The 25,670-nt window shown below is 43.6% G+C and overlaps 1 protein-coding gene and 1 long non-coding RNA gene across 7 annotated transcripts in view; one reads left to right on the forward strand and one right to left on the reverse strand.

Moving 5' to 3' along the window:
- Positions 1-23,400, reverse strand: part of LOC115206256 (SUN domain-containing protein 1) — a 46,200-nt gene extending 22,800 nt beyond the window's left edge. For 2 of the 6 annotated variants that reach the window (XM_029773049.1, XM_029773024.1), the window contains exons 1-2: positions 16,631-17,095; positions 15,981-16,075 (exon numbers count right to left, since the gene is read on the reverse strand). In XM_029773049.1, the coding sequence (XP_029628909.1) occupies positions 15,981-16,075; positions 16,631-16,645 (110 nt within the window). In that variant the 5' untranslated portion in view covers positions 16,646-17,095. Of the gene's footprint in view, positions 1-15,980; positions 16,076-16,630; positions 17,096-20,640; positions 20,905-23,208 lie in introns of those variants that run through there. The other 4 variants (XM_029773033.1, XM_029773006.1, XM_029773014.1 and 1 more) reach the window with 3 other exon arrangements.
- A 305-nt stretch (positions 23,401-23,705) lies between these two features.
- Positions 23,706-24,923, forward strand: LOC115206289 (uncharacterized). The gene is made up of 3 exons (XR_003880770.1): positions 23,706-24,144; positions 24,285-24,320; positions 24,604-24,923. It is a non-coding gene; the product is annotated as an uncharacterized LOC115206289 (long non-coding RNA).
- Positions 24,924-25,670: the final 747 nt, after the last annotated feature.

A 25,670-nucleotide genomic window follows, 5' to 3' on the forward strand; every position in this document is an offset into this window, starting at 1 on the left:
CTCAGATACCACTCCTTCTCTAAAGGCCCCCAACATGTAAACAGGGGCTCTGGCTGTAGAGGCCTCCTCCATCAGTCAATCCCCAGGCCTGTGTGTGTTGTGTCCTCCTGGCCCTAAAACCTCAGGATTACACCATCCCATCCAGAGCCAAATATGGGCTTTGCTTTCCTCCTCCTGCCTGCTGCTCCACCTGGCTCTCCTACACACACCAACACATCTATCTCAATGTGACTGTGTGCTCTTACGGGGAGTGTGTGTGCTCTTCCAGGGAGTGTGTGTGCTCTTCCGGGGAGTGTGTGTGCTCTTCCGGGGAGTGTTTTGGTGGGATGGAGTTTTGGCATGCCTGATGACATCACCTGGCGGTAAATGAGTTAATAGACCAATAAGAAAAGAGAGTTCCAAACCTCTCTGCCAATAACAGCTAGTTGCTAAGAAGCAATTTTTGTTCATTTCTGACCATTTTATTTGAAAACAATCACAGTAAGATACTTATTTGTTCCCCAGAAATAATTTATTATTGAGATGAAAACAGCTGCATTGGATCTTTAAGAATACTCTGTGTACCCCTGTTCCCCACTCCATGTAATGTGGACTGTCTCCTGTCTACCCCCCAACATCTAATACCCTGGCTAGGGGCGCTGTCTCCTGTGTACCCCCCAACATCCTAATACCCTAGCTAGGGGCGGTGTCTCCTGTCTACCCCCCAACATCTAATACCCTGGCTAGGGGCGCTGTCTCCTGTGTACCCCCCAACATCCTAATACCCTAGCTAGGGGCGGTGTCTCCTGTCTACCCCCCAACATCCTAATACCCTGGCTAGGGACGCTGTCTCCTGTCTACCCCCAACATCCTAATACCCTGGCTAGGGGCGGTGTCTCCTGTATACCCCCAACATCCTAATACCCTGGCTAGGGGCGGTGTCTCCTGTCTACCCCCAACATCCTAATACCCTGGCTAGGGGCGGTGTCTCCTGTCTACCCCCCAACATCCTAATACCCTGGCTAGGGGCGGTGTCGCCTGTCTACCCCCCAACATCCTAATACCCTGGCTAGGGGCGGTGTCTCCCGTCTACCCCCCAACATCCTAATACCCTGGCTAGGGGCGGTGTCTCCTGTCTACCCCCAACATCCTAATACCCTGGCTAGGGGCGGTATCTCCTGTCTACCCCCAACATCCTAATACCGTGGCTAGGGGCGGTGTCTCCTGGCTAGGGACGGTGTCTCCTGTCTAACCCCCAACATCTAATACCCTGGCTAGGGGCGGTGTCTCCTGTCTACCCCCCAACATCCTAATACCCTGGCTAGGGGCGGTGTCTCCTGTCTACCCCCAACATCCTAATACCCTGGCTAGGGGCGGTGTCTCCTGTGTACCCCCCAACATCCTAATACCCTGGCTAGGGGCGGTGTCTCCCGTCTACCCCCCAACATCCTAATACCCTGGCTAGGGGCGGTGTCTCCCGTCTACCCCCCAACATCCTAATACCCTGGCTAGGGGCGGTGTCTCCCGTCTACCCCCCAACATCCTAATACCCTGGCTAGGGACGGTGTCTCCTGTGTACCCCCCCAACATCCTAATACCCTGGCTAGGGGCGGTGTCGCCTGTCTACCCCCCAACATCTAATACCCTGTCTAGGGGCGGTGTCTCCTGTCTACCCCCCAACATCCTAATACAAATTCTAGGGGCTGTCTCTCCTGTCTTACACCCCCCTAATACCCAGGCTTGGGTCTGTGTCAGGACTGTAGAGGGCAGCTTTACCCACACAGGAGCACACGGTGACCGTCTGCAGTGCCAAGGTCACTCTGCCTGCCCCCCTGTAGGGAACACATGCTCCCTGGAGGGCACTGTTAGGGTGAGAGAGAGCACTGAGAAGTCAGGGGGGAATGGAGAGTACAAACTGACTGTTTTTAACTGTTTAGGTTCAGCATATCACAGGTGTGCTGTGCAAAGACAACATTTAGTCTCAGGGCAGGGAAAGGTACTGTACTTCACAGTGGGCTGAGTGTGTGGTGGTGGGATCAATCATCAATGCATTCAGAATGAATTTACTAACTGGAACCATGCTTATATCTGCACTGACTGTAAACGTCAGAAGGCACCCAGAAGAACCCATGATTGCACGGCACAGAGCTCAGAAGAGAATAACACAGCACTGCCTACAGATGTAGGATCTTAATTAGAGCCAGTTTGCTACGACAGGAAAATAAGAAGATTATAATTATGTGGATTATAATTACATTTATATTTTTGTAGGGGTTGATAAAATGTTTCGTAAGGGAAAATCTAGTCTGAAATTTCTAAGTGGAAATTACAAACTTCAGAAGGCATTATAAACCTCAAATACACAACAAATTTTACATTTCCTGCAAAGGGCTGATTCAATCAACATGTAGTGAACAATATTAAGCACTACATGCTTCTCTCTCTCACACTGTCCTACATGTGTATGTGGAGGCTGCTGCAGCAGGAGTTATCCTAGTGCAGAGTTAATAAGGCAGCTTTCACCAGACCCTGCACTATACTACCCTTCAGAACAATCACACCAGACCCTGCACTATACTACCCTCCAGAACAATCACACCAGACCCTGCACTATACTACCCTCCAGAACAATCACACCAGACCCTGCACTATACTACCCTCCAAAACAATCACACCAGACCCTGCACTATACTACCCTCCAGAACAATCACACCAGACACTGCACTATACTACCCTCCAGAACAATCACACCAGACCCTGCACTATACTACCCTCCAGAACAATCACACCAGACCCTGCACTATACTACCCTCCAGAACAATCACACCAGACCCTGCACTATACTACCCTCCAGAACAATCACACCAGACCCTGCACTATACTACCCTCCAGAACAATCACACCAGACCCTGCACTATACTACCCTCCAGAACAATCACACCAGACCCTGCACTATACTACCCTCCAGAACAATCACACCAGACCCTGCACTATACTACCCTCCAGAACAATCACACCAGACCCTGCACTATACTACTCTCCAGAACAATCACACCAGACCCTGCACTATACTACCCTCCAGAACAATCACACCAGACCCTGCACTATACTACCCTCCAGAACAATCACACCAGACTAGAGGTCGACCGGTTATGATTTTTTAACGCCGATACCGATTATTGGAGGACCCCAAAAAAACGATACCAATTAATCGGTCAATTTTATTTTTTTATTTGCAATAATGACAATTACAACAATACTTATTTTAACTTAATATAATACATCGATAAGACAATTTAGCCTCAAATAAATAATGAAACATGTTCAATTTGGTTTAAATAATGCAAAAACAAAGTGTTGGAGAAAGTAAAAGTGCAATATGTGCCGTGTAAAAAAAGCTAACGTTTAACCTCTCTAGGGTAAGGGGCAGTATTTACACATCAGGATAAAAAACATACCCGATTTAATCTGGTTATTACTCCTGCCCAGAAACTAGAATATGCATATAATTGTTTGATTTGGATAGAAAACACCCTAAAGTTTCCAAAACTGTTTGAATGGTGTCTGTGAGTATAACAGAACTCATATGGCAGGCCAAAACCTGAGAAGATTCTGTACAGGAAGTGCCCTCTGACGATTTCTTGGCCTTCTATACCCTCTTTATCGAAAACAGAGGATCTCTGCTGTAACGTGACATTTTCTAAGGCTCCCATAGGCTCTCAGAAGGCACCAGAACATTGAATGATGACTCTGCAGTCCCTGGCTGAAAAACTGTAGCGCATTTGGATAGTGGTCAATCTGAGAACAATGAGAAGGGCGCGCGCGTGCACGTGAAGAGTCCATTTTACATTTTCAGTCTTTGAACGAAAACGACGTCTCCCGGTCGGAATATTATCGCTATTTTACAAGAAAAATCGCATAAAAATTGATTTTAAACCGTGTTTGACATGCTTCGAAATACGGTAATGGAATATTTTGAAATTTTTTGTCACGACATGCGTCCGCGCGTCACCGTTCGGATAGTGTCTTGAACGCAAGAACAAAACAGAGGATATTTGAACATAACTATGGATTATTTTGAACCAAAACAACATTTGTGGATGAAGTAGAAGTCCTGGGAGTGCATTCTGATAAAGAACAGCAAAGGTAATCCAATTATTCTTATAGTAATTCTGAGTTTAGTGAACGCCAAACTTGGTGGGTGTCAAATTAGCTAGCCCGTGATGGCGGAGCTATCTACTCAGAATATTGCAAAATGTGCTTTTGCCGAAAAGCTATTTTAAAATCTGACACCGCGATTGCATAAAGGAGTTCTGTATCTATAATTCTTAAAATAATTATGTTTTTTGTGAGCGTTTATCGTGAGTAATTTAGTAAATTCACCGGAAGTTTTCGGTATGTTTGCTAGTTCTGAACGTCACATGCTAATGTAAAAAGCTGTTTTTTTTTATATAAATATGAACTTGATTGAACAAAACATGCATGTATTGTATAACATAATGTCCTAGGAGTGTCATCCGATGAAGATCAAAGGTTAGTGCTGCATTTAGCTGTGGTTTGAGTTTATGTGACATTATATGCTAGCTTGAAAAATGGGTGTGTGATTATTTCTGGCTGGGTACTCTGCTGACATAATCTAATGTTTTGCTTTCGTTGTAAAGCCTTTTTGAAATCGGACAATGTGGTTAGATTAACGAGAGCCTTGTCTTTAAAATGGTGTAAAATAGTCATATGTTTGAGAAATTGAAGTAATAGCATTTCTAAGGTATTTAAATATCGCGCCACTCGATTCCACTGGCTGTTGACTAGGTGGGACGATTCGTCCCACATACCCGAGAGAGGTTAAGTTCCTTGCTCAGAACATGAGAACATATGAAAGCTGGTGGTTCCTTTTAACATGAGTCTTCAATATTCCCAGGTAAGAAGTTTTAGGTTGTAGTTATTATAGGAATTATAGGACTATTTCTCTCTATACCATTTGTATTTCATATACCTTTGACTGTTGGATGTTCTTATAGGCACTTTAGTTTTGCCAGTGTAACAGTATAGCTTCCGTCCCTCTCCTCGGCCCTACCTAGGCTCGAACCAGGAACACATCAACAACAGCCACCCTCGAAGCATCGTTACCCATCGCTCCACAAAAGCTTTAATCCTATGTATTACACTTGTATCTTTCATCAATGTTTATGATGAGTATTTCTGTAATTTGATTTGCCTCTCTGCAATTTCACCAGATGTTATTTCAGACAATGCATTACTGAACATAACGCGCCAATTTAAACTGAGGTTTTTGGACATAAAGAGGAACATTATCGAACAAAACAAACATGTATTGTGTAACATGGAGTCCTGGGAGTGCCACCTGATGAAGATCAAAGGTTAGTGATTCATTTAATCGCTATTTCTGACTTTTGTGAGTCCTCTCCTTGGCTGTGAAATGTCTGTATGGTTTCTTGTGGCTAGGCGCTGTGCTAACATAATCGCATGATGTGCTTCCGCCGTAAAGCCTTTTTGAAATCGGACACTGTGGTTGGATTAACAAGAAGTTAAATCTTTAAAATGGTGTATAATACTTGTATGTTTGAGGAATTGTAATTATGGAATTTCTGTTGTTTGAATTTGGCGCCCTGCAATTTCACTGGCTGTTGTCGAGGTGGGACGCTAGCGTCCCAATGATACCAGAGATTAACTGACTTGCTTAGTTAAATAAAAGGTAAAAAAATTATTATAATAAGAAAATATATATTTTTTTTAAATCGGCCACAATCGGTGTCCAAAAATGCCGATTACCGATTGTTATGAAAACGTGAAATCGGCCCTAATTAATCGGTCGACCTCCACACCAGACCCTCCATTATACTACCCTCCAGAAAAATTACACACAGCAGAGCAGTTTCCTATACCAGGCCTCATTGAGTGTGTATATGTGTCGACCCTAACGGTCTGCAGTCTCCAGTATTTCTGCTTTAATCTTTCCTTTCTAATTAGGCCAGGGACAGACTCAGACCTGGTACAATAGGTTAATGTACAGCCAATCAATGACATTATCAATCCATTAACCAGCAGTACAGTTGACTTCCAGAGCCAGATCTGGATCTCCCTGTGGTCACCTGGGAGGAAACAGAATGAACAGCCCGTCTATAGCCACTGGCCAGGGATATTATCACAGAGCTCTGCTTGGCGCAGCACATCCTGGGCTCCGGCTTGGCAGAGGGCTCTTTTTACACACCCTGCAGTGGTGAAACACCTGGACTGATACACAGACAGATACTCTTTAAATCCACACACAGACAAATCTCACACAACTTGTGGAAATAAGAACGCACTCACAAATAACACCTCTAAACACTTGTGTTTAACAAATATCTCTCTCTCACACACACACACACAGCTATTGATTGAGCTTATTAAGACTTCAGTACATCACGTCGTCTTGCTTGCAAACCCCTACGTCAATTCGCTATAGGGCTCTGTATTGATCCGTATGAGTTTCCCTCGACTAAACTGCCCCCACACCAGATATCAAAGTAGACTGGACACTGATCAAAAGCAGAGAGAGAAAACACTTCTCCTCCTCCTCCTTCACTGTTCTCTTACACAACAACGGGAGCTTTGATGCCCAGTCCTCCCACACTCAGTGGGTACTGCCAGTTCTCCGATGGTGTACTAACAAACCAGAGAGAGATCAGATCACCCAGAGATTTAGTCTACATTGTACAACCGCTGAGGTGTCTCAGGGGTAACCTACTAGCTTTCCTTTCATGTATTATATTATAGATGAGGACTTTATAATAATCATTGACCTGCAGGGAAAGTTCACTGAAATCCCTGTGGTCAAATTTAATAAATGTTTGCTGAATATAATCACATCATTTCCTGGGAGCAACTGCCAGATCCTCATTACCCTCATATTAATATAACATCCCCTGACAGATCCTCATTACCCTCATATTAATCTAACCTTCCCTGACAGCTCCTCATTACCCTCATATTAATCTAACCTTCCCTGACAGCTCCTCATTACCCTCATATTAATCTAACCTCCCTTGACAGCTCCTCATTACCCTCATATTAATCTAACCTCCCCTGACAGCTCCTCATTACCCTCATATTAATCTAACCTCCCCTGACAGATCCTCATTACCCTCATCATATTAATCTAACCTCCCCTGACAGATCCTCATTACCCTCATCATATTAATCTAACCTCCCCTGACAGATCCTCATTACCCTCATCATATTAATCTAACCTCCCCTGACAGATCCTCATTACCCTCATCATATTAATCTAACCTCCCCTGACAGATCCTCATTACCCTCATCATATTAATCTAACCTCCCCTGACAGATCCTCATTACCCTCATCATATTAATCTAACCTCCCCTGACAGATCCTCATTACCCTCATCATATTAATCTAACCTCCCCTGACAGATCCTCATTACCCTCATCATATTAATCTAACCTCCTCTGACAGATCCTCATTACCCTCATCATATTAATCTAACCTCCCCTGACAGATCCTCATTACCCTCATCATATTAATTTAACCTCCCCTGACAGATCCTCATTACCCTCATCATATTAATCTAACCTCCCCTGACAAATCAAAGACAGTTGACATCACAGCCAAGGAGCAGTGATACAGTCACACACACACCACAGTCAGGGAGCTCAGACCGATTACAAACCACATGTTCTAGAAATCTAAACGGTGAAATCACAGGTTGAACGATGCTGCTACACACACTTTTTTTTGTTGAAAAACTGATGCACTATCAACTCACCCTTAAAAGCCTGGGATGTTAGGCCAAATACTAAACACACTGAAAACTTCATTAGCAGAACCGTTTCAAAACAAATGTGGTGTTGAGACTAACCACCAGCAGGCTGAGGGAGATATCACTCCCAGCAGGGTTCACAACTCCTCCGTTAAACCCTTCTGGGCCTCACTACATTCTGCTTACAATATTAGGTTTTACTGAAAATGTTTCCACACAGTTGTTTAAGCTGGGCTCTGGAGGGTCAGTGCAGGTCTGTGGGGTGGAAAACACACACACACACACGTCCCCCCTACGGTTTCCTAAACCATTATAGAGTAGAGAGCTGCCATTCCCCTGAGAAAGAACACAGGCCTATATTTACCACAGGCAGGGCAGGGACAGGCTGGGTAGAGGGGATCTCAGATTTCCATCTGTCTATCTCTGGGTGGGTTTCAATTGGCCCTGAGATTACGGCCACCGCCCATCCTCCTCTTTTTTCCCTCGAACAGAACAGAAGCACTTCTCTTCCTTCTCTTCTCTCTCCAACAGTGTGCCATCCCTTCCTCTCTCTCTCTCATATTGCCCTTGTTGCTATGGAAACTTCTCCAAACAGCACTCCGGGGCCTGAGAGGGTGTGTGTGTGATCTGTGGCCGCCTGAGTTTGCGTCCCTCCCGGTTCTACAGAACAAATCCTGTCAGAGGAGCACCAGCAAGTAGAGAAGAGAGAGAGAAAAATAAACAGTAGTTGAAATTCCCCTTCACATGTTGTAAGTTCAGCCTGAATGGGGTCAACAACACCACCTCTGACAGACACACAATCATCCAGCTGCTGCCATTCAGCCATGCCTTGACCAGTGAAGCACTGTCTGAGGGAGGCAACCATGCTGCCACACACACACACACACACACACACACACACACACACACACGATGTCCTAAACAACTGTGAGTGCAGCATGGCCAACCAGCAGCAACTGGCACTCCTTCTCCACATATGCCTTTAACCTTCCTTGAACAGTCTTTATTACCTCCACTTCATCCCTTCTTTCTCACCTTCCACCCTGCCCCAGGCTGATCATATCACTATAACCACTGGTCCTAATATTACCCTAGATCACCTTCCACCCAGCCCCAGGCTGATCATATCACTATAACCACTGGTCCTAATATTACCCTAGATCACCTTCCACCCAGCCCCAGGCTGATCATATCACTATAACCACTGGTCCTAATATTACCCTAGATCACCTTCCACCCAGCCCCAGGCTGATCATATCACTATAACCACTGGTCCTAATATTACCCTAGATCACCTTCCACCCAGCCCCAGGCTGATCATATCACTATAACCACCGGTCCTAATATTACCCTAGATCACCTTCCACCCAGCCCCAGGCTGATCATATCACTATAACCACCGGTCCTAATATTACCCTAGATCACCTTCCACCCAGCCCCAGGCTGATCATATCACTATAACCACCGGTCCTAATATTACCCTAGATCCCCTTCCACCCAGCCCCAGGCTGATCATATCACTATAACCACCGGTCCTAATATTACCCTAGATCCCCTTCCACCCAGCCCCAGGCTGATCATATCACTATAACCACCGGTCCTAATATTACCCTAGATCCCCTTCCACCCAGCCCCAGGCTGATCATATCACTATAACCACCGGTCCTAATATTACCCTAGATCCCCTTCCACCCAGCCCCAGGCTGATCATATCACTATAACCACTGGTCCTAATATTACCCTAGATCACCTTCCACCCAGCCCCAGGCTGATCATATCACTATAACCACTGGTCCTAATATTACCCTAGATCACCTTCCACCCAGCCCCAGGCTGATCATATCACTATAACCACTGGTCCTAATATTACCCTAGATCACCTTCCACCCAGCCCCAGGCTGATCATATCACTATAACCACTGGTCCTAATATTACCCTAGATCCCCTTCCACCCAGCCCCAGGCTGATCATATCACTATAACCACTGGTCCTAATATTACCCTAGATGACCTTCCACCCAGCCCCAGGCTGATCATATCACTATAACCACTGGTCCTAATATTACCCTAGATCACCTTCCACCCAGCCTTACCCCCAGGCTGATCATGTCACTATAACCACCGGTCCTAATATTACCCTAGATCACCTTCCACCCAGCCTTACCCCCAGGCTGATCATGTCACTATAACCACTGGTCCTAATATTACCATAGATCAGTTTGAGTGACTATGAGAGATACAATACTAACGCCAACCAGGGGACCTACTTACCCAGTAACACAGACTGGTCATAAAATATGAAGGGGCCCACTGAAGAGACACGCTATTGCACTCTCAGGCTAGGGTCAGTGTGTCTAGAACCCCATCCATCAGGTGCTGTTTATTTGAAAGGGGCAGCCAGAACTCTACTGCACTGCTGGGTGTCAGGTAGGTAGGTGTGTGTACTCTGCTGTGATTGACTCGGGTGTGAAAATGTATAACCCAAGAGCTGACTTCTCTCTTTCCATCTAACACACTCCCTACCTCTCTCATGCACACACACATTCACCTCACACTAACATGTTAGAAATACGGCATAGAAGAGAAAAATCAGGCACTGGGCAGAAAATGAGATCTCTTTTATTCAAATCAAAACATATCCATGATGCCAGAATTTCTCCTTCTCTGAGTAATAACTAACCTAACCTCTCAAAGTATCCTCCATTTGTGTGTTTTTAAAACACTACCGTTGAGCTGATATACACACACACACACACACACACACACACACACACACACACAAATATATGGACAACCCTTGAAATTAGTGGATTGGCTATTTCAGCCACACCTGTTGCTGACAGGTGTATAAAATTGAGCACGCCGCCATGCAATCTCCATAGACAAACATTAGCAGTAGAATGGCCTTACTGAAAAGATCAGTGACTTTCAAAGTGGCATTGTCAGGATGCCACCTTTCCAACAACTCAGTTCGTCAAATGTCTACCCTGCTAGGTGTGTCCTGGTCAACTGTAAGTGCTGTTATTGTGAAGTGGAAACATCTAGGAGCAACAGCGGCTCAGCCGCGAAGTGGTAGGCCACACACGCTGACAGAACGGGGTCGCCAAGTGCTAAAGCACATAGCGCAGAAAAATCGTCTATCCTCGGTTGCAACCCACCACTACAGAGTTTCAAACTGCCTCTGGAAGCAACGTCAGCACAATAACTGCTCGTTGGGAGCTTCATGAAATGGGTTTCCATGACCGAGCAGTCGCACACAAGCCTAAGATAACCATGTGCAATGCCAAGTGTTGGCTGGAGTGGTGTAAAGCTTGCCGCCATTAGACTCCGAAGCAGTGGAAACGCGTGATTCATCATTCCAGAGAATGCTTCACCATCTTGCAGTCCGACGGACAAATCTGGGTTTGGCGGATGCCAGGAGAACCCTACCTTTCCCAATGCATAGTGCCAACTGTAACGTTTGGTGGAGGAGGAATAATAGTCTGGGGCTGTTTTTCATGGTTCGGGCTAGGCCCCTTAGTTCCAGTGAAGGGAAATCTTAATGATATTCTTAATGATATTCTAGATGATTCTGCGCTTCCAACTTTGTGGCAAGAGTTTGGGGAAAACCCTTTTCCCGTTTCATCATGACAATCCCCCCCATGTACAATGCGAGGTCCATACAGAAATGGTTTGTCGAGATCGGTGTGGAAGAACTTGACTGACCTGCACAGAGCCCTAACCTCAACCCCATCGAACACCTTTGGGATGAATTGGAATGCAGACTGCAAGCCAGGCCTAATCGCCCAACATCAGTGCCCGACCTAACTAATGTTCGTGGCTGAATGGAAACAAGTTCCCGCAGCAATGTTCCAACATCTAGTGGAAAGCCTTCCCAGAAGAGTGGAGGCTGTTATAGCAGCAAAAGGGGGGGGGCAACTCCATATTAATGCCCATGATTTTGGAATGAGATGTTCGGCGAGCAGGTGTCAACATACTTTTGGTCATGAGGTGTATATTGATTCTCTAATAAATGGAGTTCAATAATTAAAAAAAATAATAATTAAAAAAAATACAAATCAGTCGTAACTTTTAATATCTCGTTACAACATTTCCCAGTGTAGTACAGGGGGACAGAGTAGCTTGGGTGGTGCCATATAATTAAAAATAACAATTGAATGTCTCTCTATAGCTGGTACAACTTATTTTCTCACAGGGGTAATACTCCAGAATCCTCCACTGACAGCAGTAGATCAATAGTCTAAAGCCAGGAAATAGCTGAGAGCCTGGGAGAGAGCAGGGTGACCTCCCCTTACAAGGGCAGACATCGTACAGGCTTTACATCAATCAGTGAGGCCATTCTCCTTACTAATGACTATGGTGTTTGTACCAATGGGAATACACTGGTAATTAACCCTTGGTTGGTGGGCTGTAGCATGGTGGTCTCTGCTGAGTCGTATTGATTAGGCCCCAAACGGAAGACAATGAACTGAAACAGGGAGGGACTACTTTAACTTGTCCAATAAAAAGCCTGATTTTCAATTGCCCTTAGCTAAATGTTTTGCTACAGTGTTGCCTAATGAATGGGACTCTGGCCTCCTGCTCCTGTCCACTCAGGCTAGGTTTGTTCCCCTCACTGTGGGGCTTCTAAAAGGCCTCAGAATTTTGGATGTGATTGGTTGGGCTTTCATTCATTCCTCCCTCCCTTTCTCCAACTTGTCTCCAGTCTTTTGAGTTCTGACAACAGATGGCCCAACGGTTGCTGTCACCTGACCCTGTCCCTCTCAGCGCTACCGTCTCCCCATTCCGCAAGCCCCCCCCCCCACACACACACACGCGCTGACCTAGACACAGTACAGTGTGACAGCTCTCAAGGCTGATATTTCTGATGCCTAGCTACAGTACATGAGTCAACAGCCTTCTCTGTCAGTTTCTTCTGCCATTTAAAAAACTGTCCAACAAGGCAAAATCAATAACATTTTGTTAGTTCAACTAATTCAATAAGTGAAGTATTAGCCTACATTACTCTTTCATGTACAAGAAAGAGCGACTCTTTACCTAATTCTCAGATCAGTGCCACCAGGCATTTATATGGTTGATCAACTCTCTCACCGGACCATGGAGACACATGGTCTTGTTCCAGTCTTCCATGCTAGGCCTACCTATTACATTCCAATTGTGTGTGTGTGTGTGTGTGTGTGTGTGTGTGTGTGCGCGCGCGCGCGCGCCAGAGCATTTTCCTTTAATTGGTCTCCACCTCACTCCACACACGACCTGGAACCGGTCCGGCACCAAAACAGGCTTTCCCACAGTCAGAAGATGTGGTAGTAGTAGGGCTGTTAGAATTCTAACTATGAATTGTGATTCTATTGGGTAGGACATGGCTGTGGGAGAGCTTTCAATGCAGGGAAAGTGTTGCTTGGTTACTATCTTATTGCCTTATACCTTCACAGTGAGGGGAGTCAAGGTGGCTCCACAGGTTATCAAGAGGTTAAATTGAGCAATTATGAGACATAGTAAAAACCATTACCAGAAAAAACCATTACAAGAAATAAACATTACCAGCAGAAGCCCTTAAAGACTGGATCGTAGACTAAATCCTGTCTCGTGTAAGAGAGCTCACCTGCAGCAAATTCTACTGCGGTAAGGAAGCCATCTCTCTACTGCAGCACACGCACGTGCACACACACACACCCGATCCCCTCGACACAAGGCTCCTCATGGCAAACCCACACACCCTGGCACTCCCACTTCTACATGCCTGTGAGAACAGTGAGATATTAAAAGGTAATTACAAGGGATGTATGTAAATGTCATCTAATTGTCAGGCAAGCCAGGCCTTGGAGGACAGCCTGTGGTCTGGGCCTAGTCCAACTCAGGGAGAGGAGAGGACTAAACATGTCAGCTGACTGAAGGGCTTTTCTATAGGAATGCCCTTAGTATTTTTCAAAGGAGAGTGAGGGTAGAGTATGGTAGTCAAGCTAATGGGAGTGGTTGTGTTGTAACACACTTGTGTACGGGAGCATGTTCTACTGTTATTCTCGCTCTCTCTCAACAAGAAGCACAAAATCATTTCTCCTCTTAAAGAACCAAATTCCAGCACTGCCATTTCCCCCTCATTTCTTTACACGAGGTGTCAAAAGTGACAATGTAAAAAAACAACATTCCAACTTCACACACACACGCACACACAAATCACCTGCATATTCAGTGACAATCACACCTGCAAGCAGTTTCATGCCCAGGCCCCAGAGATGATGGGCTGAAGAGAGAGATCAGAACAATGATGATAGAGCAGCATGTACTGTAAACTAGGGCAGCATGATATGGGCAAATACATTTAATTGTGATTCAGATCAAAACACCTCTGAGTGAACTGTTGGAATTATGGAAATAAAATGCGTTTTCCGATTATATTTGTTTAATAATAGAATCTTTGAGAACTAACAATTGCAGAAAATTTGCTAAATCTATTTCAGTTCCATGGAGAATTTAATAATTGCAGGAAATTGGCTTGAAAATGCACCAAAAAAATTGCTACATCACTTAGATTGGGGGACTTTCAAATGCTCCCTAAAATTCAGCCGAGCCAAAGTCTAACTGCGCTCTTTGCCGCGTCCATTGCCACGACCACCACCTAAGACCCTTTTTTTATCCAGAAAAAAAAATGGATAAACTGCACAACATGAAAAGTTTCTTCCTTGAAAATTCAGTGGGAGGGAGAGAACAGTGTGTGACTAACATGAGACATACTGTACCATGAGAGGAAACACAGGAAACACCAAGCTAAGCAAGGGATAGTTAGTCCAAACTAAGATAACTACAAAAGGCGCTATGCTACCATTTTCATTGTGTTGTTCCCTCATAACACATAGCCTTACACACAGAAATGCTGAACCACAAGCGCACACACGGACTGAATCGTCGGGCTGAATCATCGAAACCACAACCACAGCGGTTGTTCTTGTGAGCAACTCTGGAACTCATCAGCAAGAATGCACCAAGATCTTCAATGTATCAACTGTCAAGGATGAATATTAGTATCAAGACTGAAAATATTTAGCTAGAAATAGAAGCCAAATTAAAATATATCTTTACAATTTCAACATTCTCTCCTCACGCCAACTGTTGTAAAATGTATTCTCAAATGTACTTCAAAGATCTTTTTACTCAAGTGAGAGCAAAGACAATCAATTCAGTAAGATTTCTGAATGCAACACAAAGTCATTCAGGACTCCTAATGGTGCTGAAATACAGGAGGTGAATGAGAAACAACCTCAGGATCATTTGAGGCAGTAGAACCCTTTATTCTCCACGGCTGTGGTAATGATAATTTCAGGCAGCAGAACCCTTTATTCTCCACGGCTGTGGTAATGATAATTTCAGGCAGCAGAACCCTTTATTCTCCACGGCTGTGGTAATGATAATTTCAGGCAGCAGAACCCTTTATTCTCCACGGCTGTGGTAATGATAATTTCAGGCAGCAGAACCCTTTATTCTCCACGGCTGTGGTAATGATAATTTCAGGCAGCAGAACCCTTTATTCTCCACGGCTGTGGTAATGATAATTTCAGGCAGCAGAACCCTTTATTCTCCACGGCTGTGGTAATGACTTGACTGATCTGACAGAGGCTGTGACTGTAGTCAGTGGACATAACCACAATAGGGCGACGGGATTCAATAACAAATACTTTTTTTATGTGAGTGACGGAGGAATAGCTAACTTGTGTAGAAAGGAACGATTGATGATAACCCTCGCCACACATCTAGAGGCCATCTGAATACAGGAAGAGCAACAGAGGAACAGATAACTCCCTAAACCTTGGATAAGACACAGTATCAAACCTCTAGCCTGTTCTACAGAGGAACAGGATATGTACTATACCATTTCAATTCAAGTAAATACAGCAAATAAATACTCATGCAATTGTTCCATACACACACTCTGAATTGTCTAGAATGGACATGAAATGAACCTGAAACGGTCAGTAGACGCCAGTCAGTAGTGTAACGGTCAGTAGACGCCAGTCAGTAGTGTAACGGTCAGTAGACGCCAGTCAGTAGTGTAACGGTCAGTAGACGCCAGTCAGTGGTGTAACGGTCAGTAGACGCCAGTCAGTGGTGTAACGGTCAGTAGACACCAGTCAGTAGTGTAACGGTCAGTAGATGCCAGTCAGTAGTGTAACAGTCAGTAGATGCCAGTCAGTAGTGTAACGGTCAGTAGCGCAGCCAGCATTCTCACCTGAGGGAGTAGGTATATCCTGTGTTCTCTGGAGCACACTGTGGAGGAGTGTATGTGTGTAGGCGAGAGAAATCCATGGTCATTCTCCGATCAGACTGCAAGAGTCAGGGTGGAAGGGAGAGGACTCTTTAGGCCATAGCACAATAGATGAGGGATTATCATTCTAACACACCAGCAAGGGCATGCATTACACACACACACACACACACACACACACACACACACACACACACACACACACACACACACACACACACACACACACACACACAAAATTGTTCAGCTTGTCTCTCGACATGTTTAGATCCAGTAACAAGTTGATTTACTTTCCCTCAGAGCAATAGCATAGTCCGACAAACACTCACTAGTTAGCATACATACAAACTGTTCCACACACATTCTACACCTCTCTGGTGAATATTAGACAATCTCTCTCTGTGCTTCCACAGCACAATCCCACATTAGACCCAATCTAGTTGGCTTCACTCCAAGAAAACCTAGGCAGCAGTAGCTGCTCTGGAGAGTCCCAGAGCCCAGGTAGGCAGGCAGGCAGACAGACAGACGAGTAATGAGAACAGTTACACATTATAGTTTCCCCTAGCACACAATACTACAGCCCTGCTCTGTTCTGTAGAATAGACTTGGCCAACCTCCTTCCCTTGCATTATGTCTGCGGCCTGTTGACGACGAGCGCTTCGGAAGGCAGGCAGCAGGGTTGGGTAATGAATGGAACTCTTCTTCTCTTTCTGTAGTTCAGCAGCTGTGGGCTGACGGGGACCAGTGGAGACAGGACAGGGGACAATGGGAGTCCCTCTCAGGCAAGGAACCCAGCCAAAATACCAGACTGACTCCCTCTCAGGCACAGCACCCAGCCCAATACCAGACCGACTCCCTCTCAGGCACAGCACCCAGCCCAATACCAGACGACTGGAAAACAGGCTCTCTCCCTTCAGAGTAGCACATACAGAGGTGGAGCTGTAGGCCCAACCCTTGTAATGGACGGGACACACCTAGCCAGGTAGATGCCTGGGGCCTGTTCAGGAGGGTGCGGTGCAAATAACATTACAGAATGTTTGTGTAGGAGAGGAGTACACATTATTGTTGGAATTTTGCCAGTTGTATACATTAGCCTACATTTCAGTCTGCAACATTGTGAGCCCTGCACACTCCCAGACGCAACACCAGGAAGATGGCATGCGTGGGACACAGTAATCTATAAGCTCCTCAATTGAACATGACCCCGTGAAGGGTCAGGAGAGGGCTAACATGAAACCTGTTTAAAACCTAGCAGGTACTATATAGGGAACATAACAGGGATGTATTTGGTTGTGGTGATTAGTTTAATCTATTCAAAACAGAGGGAAATCAATAAATGGAGCTGAAACACTAATGTATTGATTTTAACTATGGATCTACAACATCTAGCCTTGAACTCAAACAGCAATGGAACGGTTGCCTCTCAAATATGCACAGAATTCAATGGTTACATAATTCAGCGGGTTTGGTTTGAATGACTCCGCTTCCGCTGATAACTTACAGTAGGATGGCCCTGCAAGTTACTGCCCACGTCATATCTTCCTACAAAAAACCCTGAGCCGTGCTGATACTACAGTAGCTAAGGAAGCACCCCTGCCACCTATAATATACTATTATAGAGGTTGTACTAAATAAGAGCGAGCACTATAGAGGGAACAGATGGCATTCCCCCAAATCAGAGGGACTACTGCCTGGTAATCTTAACCACAGGTCAAATCTATTTGTAAATCCAAAGGCCCAAAACAGGGATAAATAATCATGAAAACCCATGTGGCATCTTTAATTATGCCTGGATTAGTTGGTTGGATTGGAGGCCTGTTTTTGGCAATCCTTCTGGATGCAGAAGTTACTGGACATTCCAAGTTCAGGAAAATAACAATATAAGCCCTCCTGTGTGTTAAAAACGGAATTATTTTGAGATTGCAGAGCTGAGATGGGAACCAACTTTAGAAACATGTTTCAACTGCCATCCAATGTATCACAATCACCATAAAAGAGCAATTGGTCATCCTCCATTTTTGCTTTTACAAGCCATCTTCCCAGGGGTCATCGCTAGAAAGGATTCAGCTTTTGTTAAATTCCCATAAGTTGATTATTTTCATTTTAGCTAACCCTAACTCTTTCTAACCTTAACCTAATTATCCTAACCTGCTACATTAACTATCCTAATCTGCTGCGTAAATTCTCCTAACCTGCTACGAAATGTCAAATCTGACAAAACCTGTATCCTTTCTCGTCAAAACCCTTCCCAGGCTTAGCTTGTAAAATCTTGCAAAGGGCATGACCTATGAACTTATACTCGAGAGACAGGCTGAACACAAACAGCACAGGCACACTCACTAGCCCGCCCGCCCGCCCATACACACACACACACACACACACACACACACACACACACACACACACACACACACACACACACACACACACACACACACACACACACACACACACACACACACACACACACACACACACACACACACACACTATAGAGCAGGGTTTCCCAAACTTAAATAACCAACTCATCACCAAGCTTTGATTATTAGAATCAGCTGTGTAGTGCTTGGGCAAAAAACAAAACGTGCACGGAGGGGGGCAGGACCAAGTTTGGGAAACCCTGCTATAGAGAACCTCAGTATGAGTCCTAATACCCATAAAACCGTGCGGTCAAACAGGGAAATGGTACCAATAGTTTAGATTTAAAAAAGTCACCTTGTCCGGGAGAGATTTACATGGTTATCAAAACGTCATGCCAGGGTACGCCTACATGAAACACAAGCAGTGTTCGAATACTCATACTAACCTCACTATTTGTGACGCGAATTGAGTATATTGTATGCTTATTGGTCATAGTATGGATATAGTTAGTATGCCAAAAGTTCCCGTACTAAATTCGCCAAAATACGAAGTATACACGCAGTGGACACTGTTTCCGTGCTTTTACGGCCCATAATGCAATTCTTCAGAAAATGGCTGTGGCTTCATCATTTTTCAGATTTGAAGAAAATATGAAGCCGAAGTCCGATGATAGCGGATACAAATTCATTGCTTGAACTAATTGTGACAGATGTTAAGAAAATGTTAAGCAATGTAATAACTTTTCACATAAGTTACACGTTATGTTGGCTGACAATTTGTTAGCTACACGATCCTTACGAACCACATAGCATTACAGCAGTATGTACTTTACCGGTATGTTAGCTAGTTAGTTGGCTACTAATACATCAAACTTGCCAGGCAGTATAACTAACTACCCAACGTTTGACTTGGTTATTCACATCATTCTTAGCTAAGTGGTATAGTTGTGCGTTTCTATGGATATTGTTCATTTTGCCCATCTACTCCGATTTCAGAGCCCTCTCCTGTTGAATATGGACGGTGTCAGTAAACGTTGGCAAAAAAAAGTGTAATTAAATTGTTGCCAGCAGCCCAGTTAGTCACCAATGCTCTGGATAACATGAAAACTGCCTAACCAGCTCTGCTAGGGCGAGTAAAACGGTCAGTGAGATGTTACATCATTTTGAGTCTGGAAGTAACTAGCCAACGTTAGTCAGTTAGCTTGCCGTTGAACGCTCAGATCAACCCTACTCCTCGGCCAGAGCGTCTAGTGTGACATCTGAATGCTCCGAGAGTGAAACGCTCTGAATTTACGAACTGACAATGCTCTGGATTTACGAACACCCATATCACACTCTGGCACTCCAGACACACCCGAAATCGTAAAATGTTTAGCTAGTCATTGGTTATGCTAACAAGAGGTTGCATCGCAATGTCATCAACTTCAGGAGCACTCAACTGAAACAATAGTTTGTTTACAGTATACTAAAATTAACTAATAGTATGTAGTATATACTCATTAAGTATGTAGTATACAGTATGGGTATTCGAACACAGCTACAGCCCTTAAGTGTTTATAAAATCCCCAATGGAAAAATGAATGGTGAAAAAACGAATGGCACCATTTCCCTGTTTGACCACTAGGTTGTATCGGTATTATGACACCTCCACTGTGGAGCTCTATAGAAACCTTTCTAAAATTGCCACTTTCACAACATGCATGTTTTTTGTAAAACGGTCTTTTCACAGAACAGTAGGTGACGCGCTAGGTAAAAAAAACGATATCGAATTGTTGATTCTGCACAAGTCGGGTTTTGAATATGTCAAAATGTGTACATCCATTTCAATGTGTGCAATTGGAGCAGCAAATGCCTAAATTACAAATATGAATGCATGTCCGAGTGACCCATAAACTCCGTGAGTCTCGTATTGCCTAATGCTAATTTTAGAAGGCAATATTTAGACAACGCAGACACCCGCCCATGCACTGACATTAACGTTGCGTTTATAACATACATATCAAACGTAGGCTCTCATTGCGCGGATACTGAGGATAATATAAAACAAACGTTTGAGCCTAAGGTCGTAGTTAACATGTGAAATAATGAAACAGGCCGAGGTTCTGTTCGCTGTCAAAACAGAATATTGGAGAAAGGGGCCAGAGAAGCACTACAAACTGGGAAATACAATGCGCGTTAATTTATAATAAATTACATTTTATGACTACTAAAAAAACGGAAGATAAAACATAATTCCAATAATATCGCGTGTAACTTCTACTTGCCCGTCAGATAAGAGTCCATCTGTTATTCTTATGAGCGTAATCCAGTTGAAAAAGATCCACACATTTCTGTCTTGCAAGATGCGTTAACTTCACACCGCATGTCAAGGCGTCTATTCCAGGTATGGTGCGTTCGATGATCCTAACCTTGATACCAAAATAATATTTATCCGTGAACATACACAAAAGTTTGCAAGTTGACTGTGTGTGTGTGTGTGTGTACGTAATTATCAGGCACAAGCAGAATTCCAAAATGGCTTCCCAGACGTAACAAAGCAAGAAGGATCGTAGCAGATATGTTCCTCCCACTCCCAGACCTGCTATTGTCAGTTTATGGCGCACACTGGATCTATTGGAGTAAAATGAAATTGCTGCATCCCACCACTGTGACTTCTCCCATCGGATGAGAGTTGGACTGGGAGTAGTGATCCAAGTATAATTGATAAACTATAGCGTAATACTGAATATGATTTATTATCAAAATCAAATACTGGAGGTACAGAATACACAAAATAAAAAGCTCTGTTTTTGTCACAGGACTAAAGAGCTCAATAACTATATGACTAGGGCTCTTATACAAAACTAGAAATAATCTATAACTGGACAGTATAATGCAATCTGGGAAACTACTGCACATTCAATGTATCATCATTTCCACAACAAGATCTACTCATTCAGATACACATACATGATCCACCAACAGCTGTTTCCCCATCACCTCTCCAGGTCAGAACTCCTACAGCTGAGGGATCACTATTCATGTAAATGGATGACCACAGGACAGAGAGTGGTATTTTCTCTGTGGTCAAAAACATTCATGTTGGGCCAAACTCAAATCTTAACCAATGCAAGTGAATTCATACATACAGCAAAATCAGTTACAGTACTGCTTTTAAATTTAGATCATATTTCAAATAAGGGCTTAATAATCCTAAAACATGTAACTCAATGAAGACTAACATTTTCACTGGTGGCCTGTTTACAGAGCAGATTACAACCCACATATCAAATCAGGATCAGCTGAGAAGTTGAGCCTCATCAATAATTAATTTGGCCCCCATGGAACCTTTTGGATCAAGATTTAGAAAAGAGTCACATGAGACCAATACAACAGGATATATGCAACAGGGCAGTGGCACATTGCATGCAGCCAAGTCTGCATCTACATGCCAAAAAAAGTGGTCCAGCATCATTCTCCTCCAACTTCATAGGACTACTGCACCACCTACTGTCTGTGATAGGGTACATCACCATGTAATAAACTGTCACCCAAGCCATTTGAACCAATCACAGGGCTTTGGAAGATTGACATGGGGAGCAAAAGGTGTCATCTCTTGTGTCTCGTTGGACATAGAGGCAGTGGGGTTTAGGGATAACATGTCAGGAGTGGTTGACGTACGTCGCTTGAATCGAATGATAGAAGGAGCAAAGCCTGTCTTTTGATGAAGTGGTTCTCCCAATTTATGTAAAACTTGGGTATGTGAGATATGCGGTGAGACCGCATGTACAGAAGCCACTGCAGTGTTACAATTGTAAAAAGTTTGGACATGGACACGTGGCAAGTGTTTGTTGAAGGAATAAATATGTTGAAGAGTCAGATTAAGCATGTTTCTGTAATTGTCATGGGAATCACATTCCCGAGTTCCCAGAGTGCCCTGTAAGGATGGAGGTCGCAGGATCACGGCAATCCAGCAGATTGTGTATGTGGAGGCAGTGAACATAGCTGAAGAAGTGAATAGAGATGATGGTAGTGGATGTCCCAGTCTGCAGTGAATGCCTTACAGGAGAAGGATCGACACACTAACAGTGAAGAAGGTGGACTTTGTTGCGTTTATAGCACAAGTGACAAATTGCACACCGCAAACTAATTTAAAAAAAAATCAACAACAAAGATATCTAAGAAGTTAGACATCATTGTGAAGAGGACAAATAGATTTCTTGATCTCCAGGACTTTACAGCAGAAATGTTACAAGGAATACTGAAGAGGTTCCTGAGCAGTCTTAGGTTTTTGTTCAAAATTATGGGTTAGTTATTAAGAGAACATAGTGGTATAGTCTGGTCGTGACCGGTCTCACACTCCAGTACAGTAGCATATACATCTGTTAGTTGGTTGCGATCCGCCAATAAACACTCGAAGACGACGACAGTAGGCGGGGTTACCGCGAGATGTTAAATTCAAAGTAAATCTAGTTCAGCTGGAGATGAGAAACATATTGTAGTTAGTTACCCTGTCAACATAAACGTCAATGATGCACACACCATTCCAGTTTAGATAACTGGTGCACTGGTCAATAATTACGAAATCAAGTGCATGCAACCATGGTGGTGGCTGGTCGTGCAGCCTTGATGTGCTAGCTTAGTAGCTAGCTAGCTTACGTCATACCAAATATTGTGGTTATACCTTCTCGTATTCTAACGTTTCTGTTTTCTAAGTACATCACTAATTGCGCGTATAATGCAACACTTATGCATACATTTCGCACGTCCCATTGCACAAGTTACTGGTAGTAGACACCACTAGTCTGAATGTGGGACTATTTCTAAAATAGTTAACGTTTACTGTAACTTACACTTAGCGCTGGTTGTCAAATCCACAGGTTGTTGTGAAGATGAGCGACGGTCTGTCTGGCTGTTCAGTTATCCACCAAATTCAGTTCAAGGAAGTAAAATGTTTCTACCAAGTCAGTACATGGCAAGCCTGCCTAAAAAGTAGCTAACGTTTGGTTTGCCCTTTCCCCGACTGGCACAGTAATATTTTCCACTGCTCAAACTGACATCACATGGAGGAGAGCAATAATTAACCGCGTTTCAAATCACAATCCTTTTTAGGTAAAAATGCCCATATATAGTAGCTGTAGGAAGCGCGTGCAGCCAGAGCTGTAGCGCCGCTGGCTGGACGGTTTTAGCATCTCTTTTTCGTCTCTGTCAACACTGTTTTTTTGTGGTAAATAACAATACGTTTTTTATGCATAGATTGTTATCTAGAAACTAATATACACTGTTTATAAACAGTACCTTAATATAAAATCGTACTCTTTTTAAACTGGCCTATATAGGCATACTGTGATATCATTTAGACCAGCAGTAGAGATTGCACTGTGTCCTATCCTATGACAAAACGATCAGGACACCCATCCCTTGAAGAGGTAGGCTAGATAACCAGTTCTACAGAGTAAATAATTGTGTTTTGTGAATCCATTTGTGTTATATGACAATGGAAAGACTTGTGGAGGAAACTTTCTAGCCTACTATGAGATAAAATATGTAGGGCAGGCCACATGTCATATGAGGAATGTTGTTGATGCTGATCCTATTGTTTCTTGTTACCTACCTGAGATCACATGACTAGAACGTTGCATAGGTTGTGTGAGTACAACTATCTCACTCTTGTAGAAGATAGGATCACTTTTGACAGGATTATAGACAATTTGCTACACAGTATGAGGAACTTGTTGCACTTTGTGTGTTTGAGTTGCTTGCTGTACAGCCTGACGATGTGGATCACTGTAAGTAGTCTACACACCTTTGTTAAAAATTTGTCTTCTGACAAGTCCATTTGCTGAATTTGTTTTTAAAAATGATTACCTACTAACATCTAGTACTGGACTGTATATGGCTCTTATGTATCTGTGCTCTCTTTCTGCAGATACCAATTGTGAGAGTTGCTTGACTACAGCCCAAGGTAGGATTGATATGCCTGTTTTCATTCATGTGAAGTGTGTTCAAGAGGGCTAGTAGACAGTCATGGAAGGCATTGCTGTTGCACTCTTGCTACATTGAAGAGCATTAGACCAGGCATTGTTGCTACACTCTTGCTACATTTAAGAGCATCAGACCAGGCACTGTTGCTACACTCTTGCTACATTTAACCACAGTGTGACAACAGAAGGCATTCGCTTGATCCTCAGATATAGAAATAGAGTTATTAGAATCATTGCTTCATGCTCTTTTTTTTCATCTTCCAGAAATTGAGAGCAGAAGAAAGACACAGCAGAGTCCAGACAGGATGTTATTGAGAAGCTAGTCGGTGGTGCTGTGTGTGGAACCGCTCCTTTCCACAAAAATTGTCAACTTTCCAAAGAAAATATGAAAACGTCCTGCAAGTACCTATTAGGTAATAATGTGAATTTGTGTTCCGTATCTTGAATAATATTTACTACAAATGGACGTTTATAATGTTATTGGACAATGTGTGACAACTCTTCAGATGTGCACAATGAGGAGTTCCGTACAGGCAGAGTTGCAAAGAAAAAGCCATATCTCAGACTGGCCAATAAAAAGAAAAGATTAAGATGGGCAAAAGAACACAGACACTGGACAGAGGAACTCTGCCTAGAAGGCCAGCGTCCCGGAGTCGCCTCTTCACTGTTGACATTGAGACTGGTGTTTTGCGGGTACTATTTAATGAAGCTGCCAGTTGAGGACTTCTGAGGCATCTGTTTCTCAAGCTAGACAATCTAATGTACTTGTTCTCTTGCTCAGTTGTGCCCCGGGGCCTCCCACTCTTTCTATTCTGGTTAGAGCCAGTTTGCACTGTTCTGTGAAGGGTGTAGTACACGGCATTGTACGAGTTTCAGAAGAAAGTACTTTGTTTCTGGCTATTTTGAGCCTGTAATCGAACCCATAAATGCTGATGCTCCAGATACTCAACTAGTCTAAAGAAAGCCAGTTTCATTGCTTCTTTAATCAGAACAACAGTTTTCAGCTGTGCTAACATAATTGCAAAAGGGTTTTCTAATGACCAATTAGCATTTTAAAATTATAAACTTGGATTAGCTAACACAACGTGCCATTGGAACACAGGAGTGATGATTGCTGATAATGGGCCTCTCTACATTTATGTAAATATTCCATAAAACAATCAGCCGTTTCCAGCTACAATAGTCATTTACAACATTAACAATGTCTACACTGTATTTCTGATCAATTTGATGTTATTTTAATGGACAAAAAATGAGCTTTTCTTTGAAAAACAAGGACATTTCTAAGTGACCCCAAACCTTTGAACGGTAGTGTGTGTATGTATGTGTGT

This window comes from Salmo trutta, chromosome 1, assembly GCF_901001165.1.
Source record: "Salmo trutta chromosome 1, fSalTru1.1, whole genome shotgun sequence".
NCBI classification, from domain to species: domain Eukaryota; kingdom Metazoa; phylum Chordata; class Actinopteri; order Salmoniformes; family Salmonidae; genus Salmo; species Salmo trutta.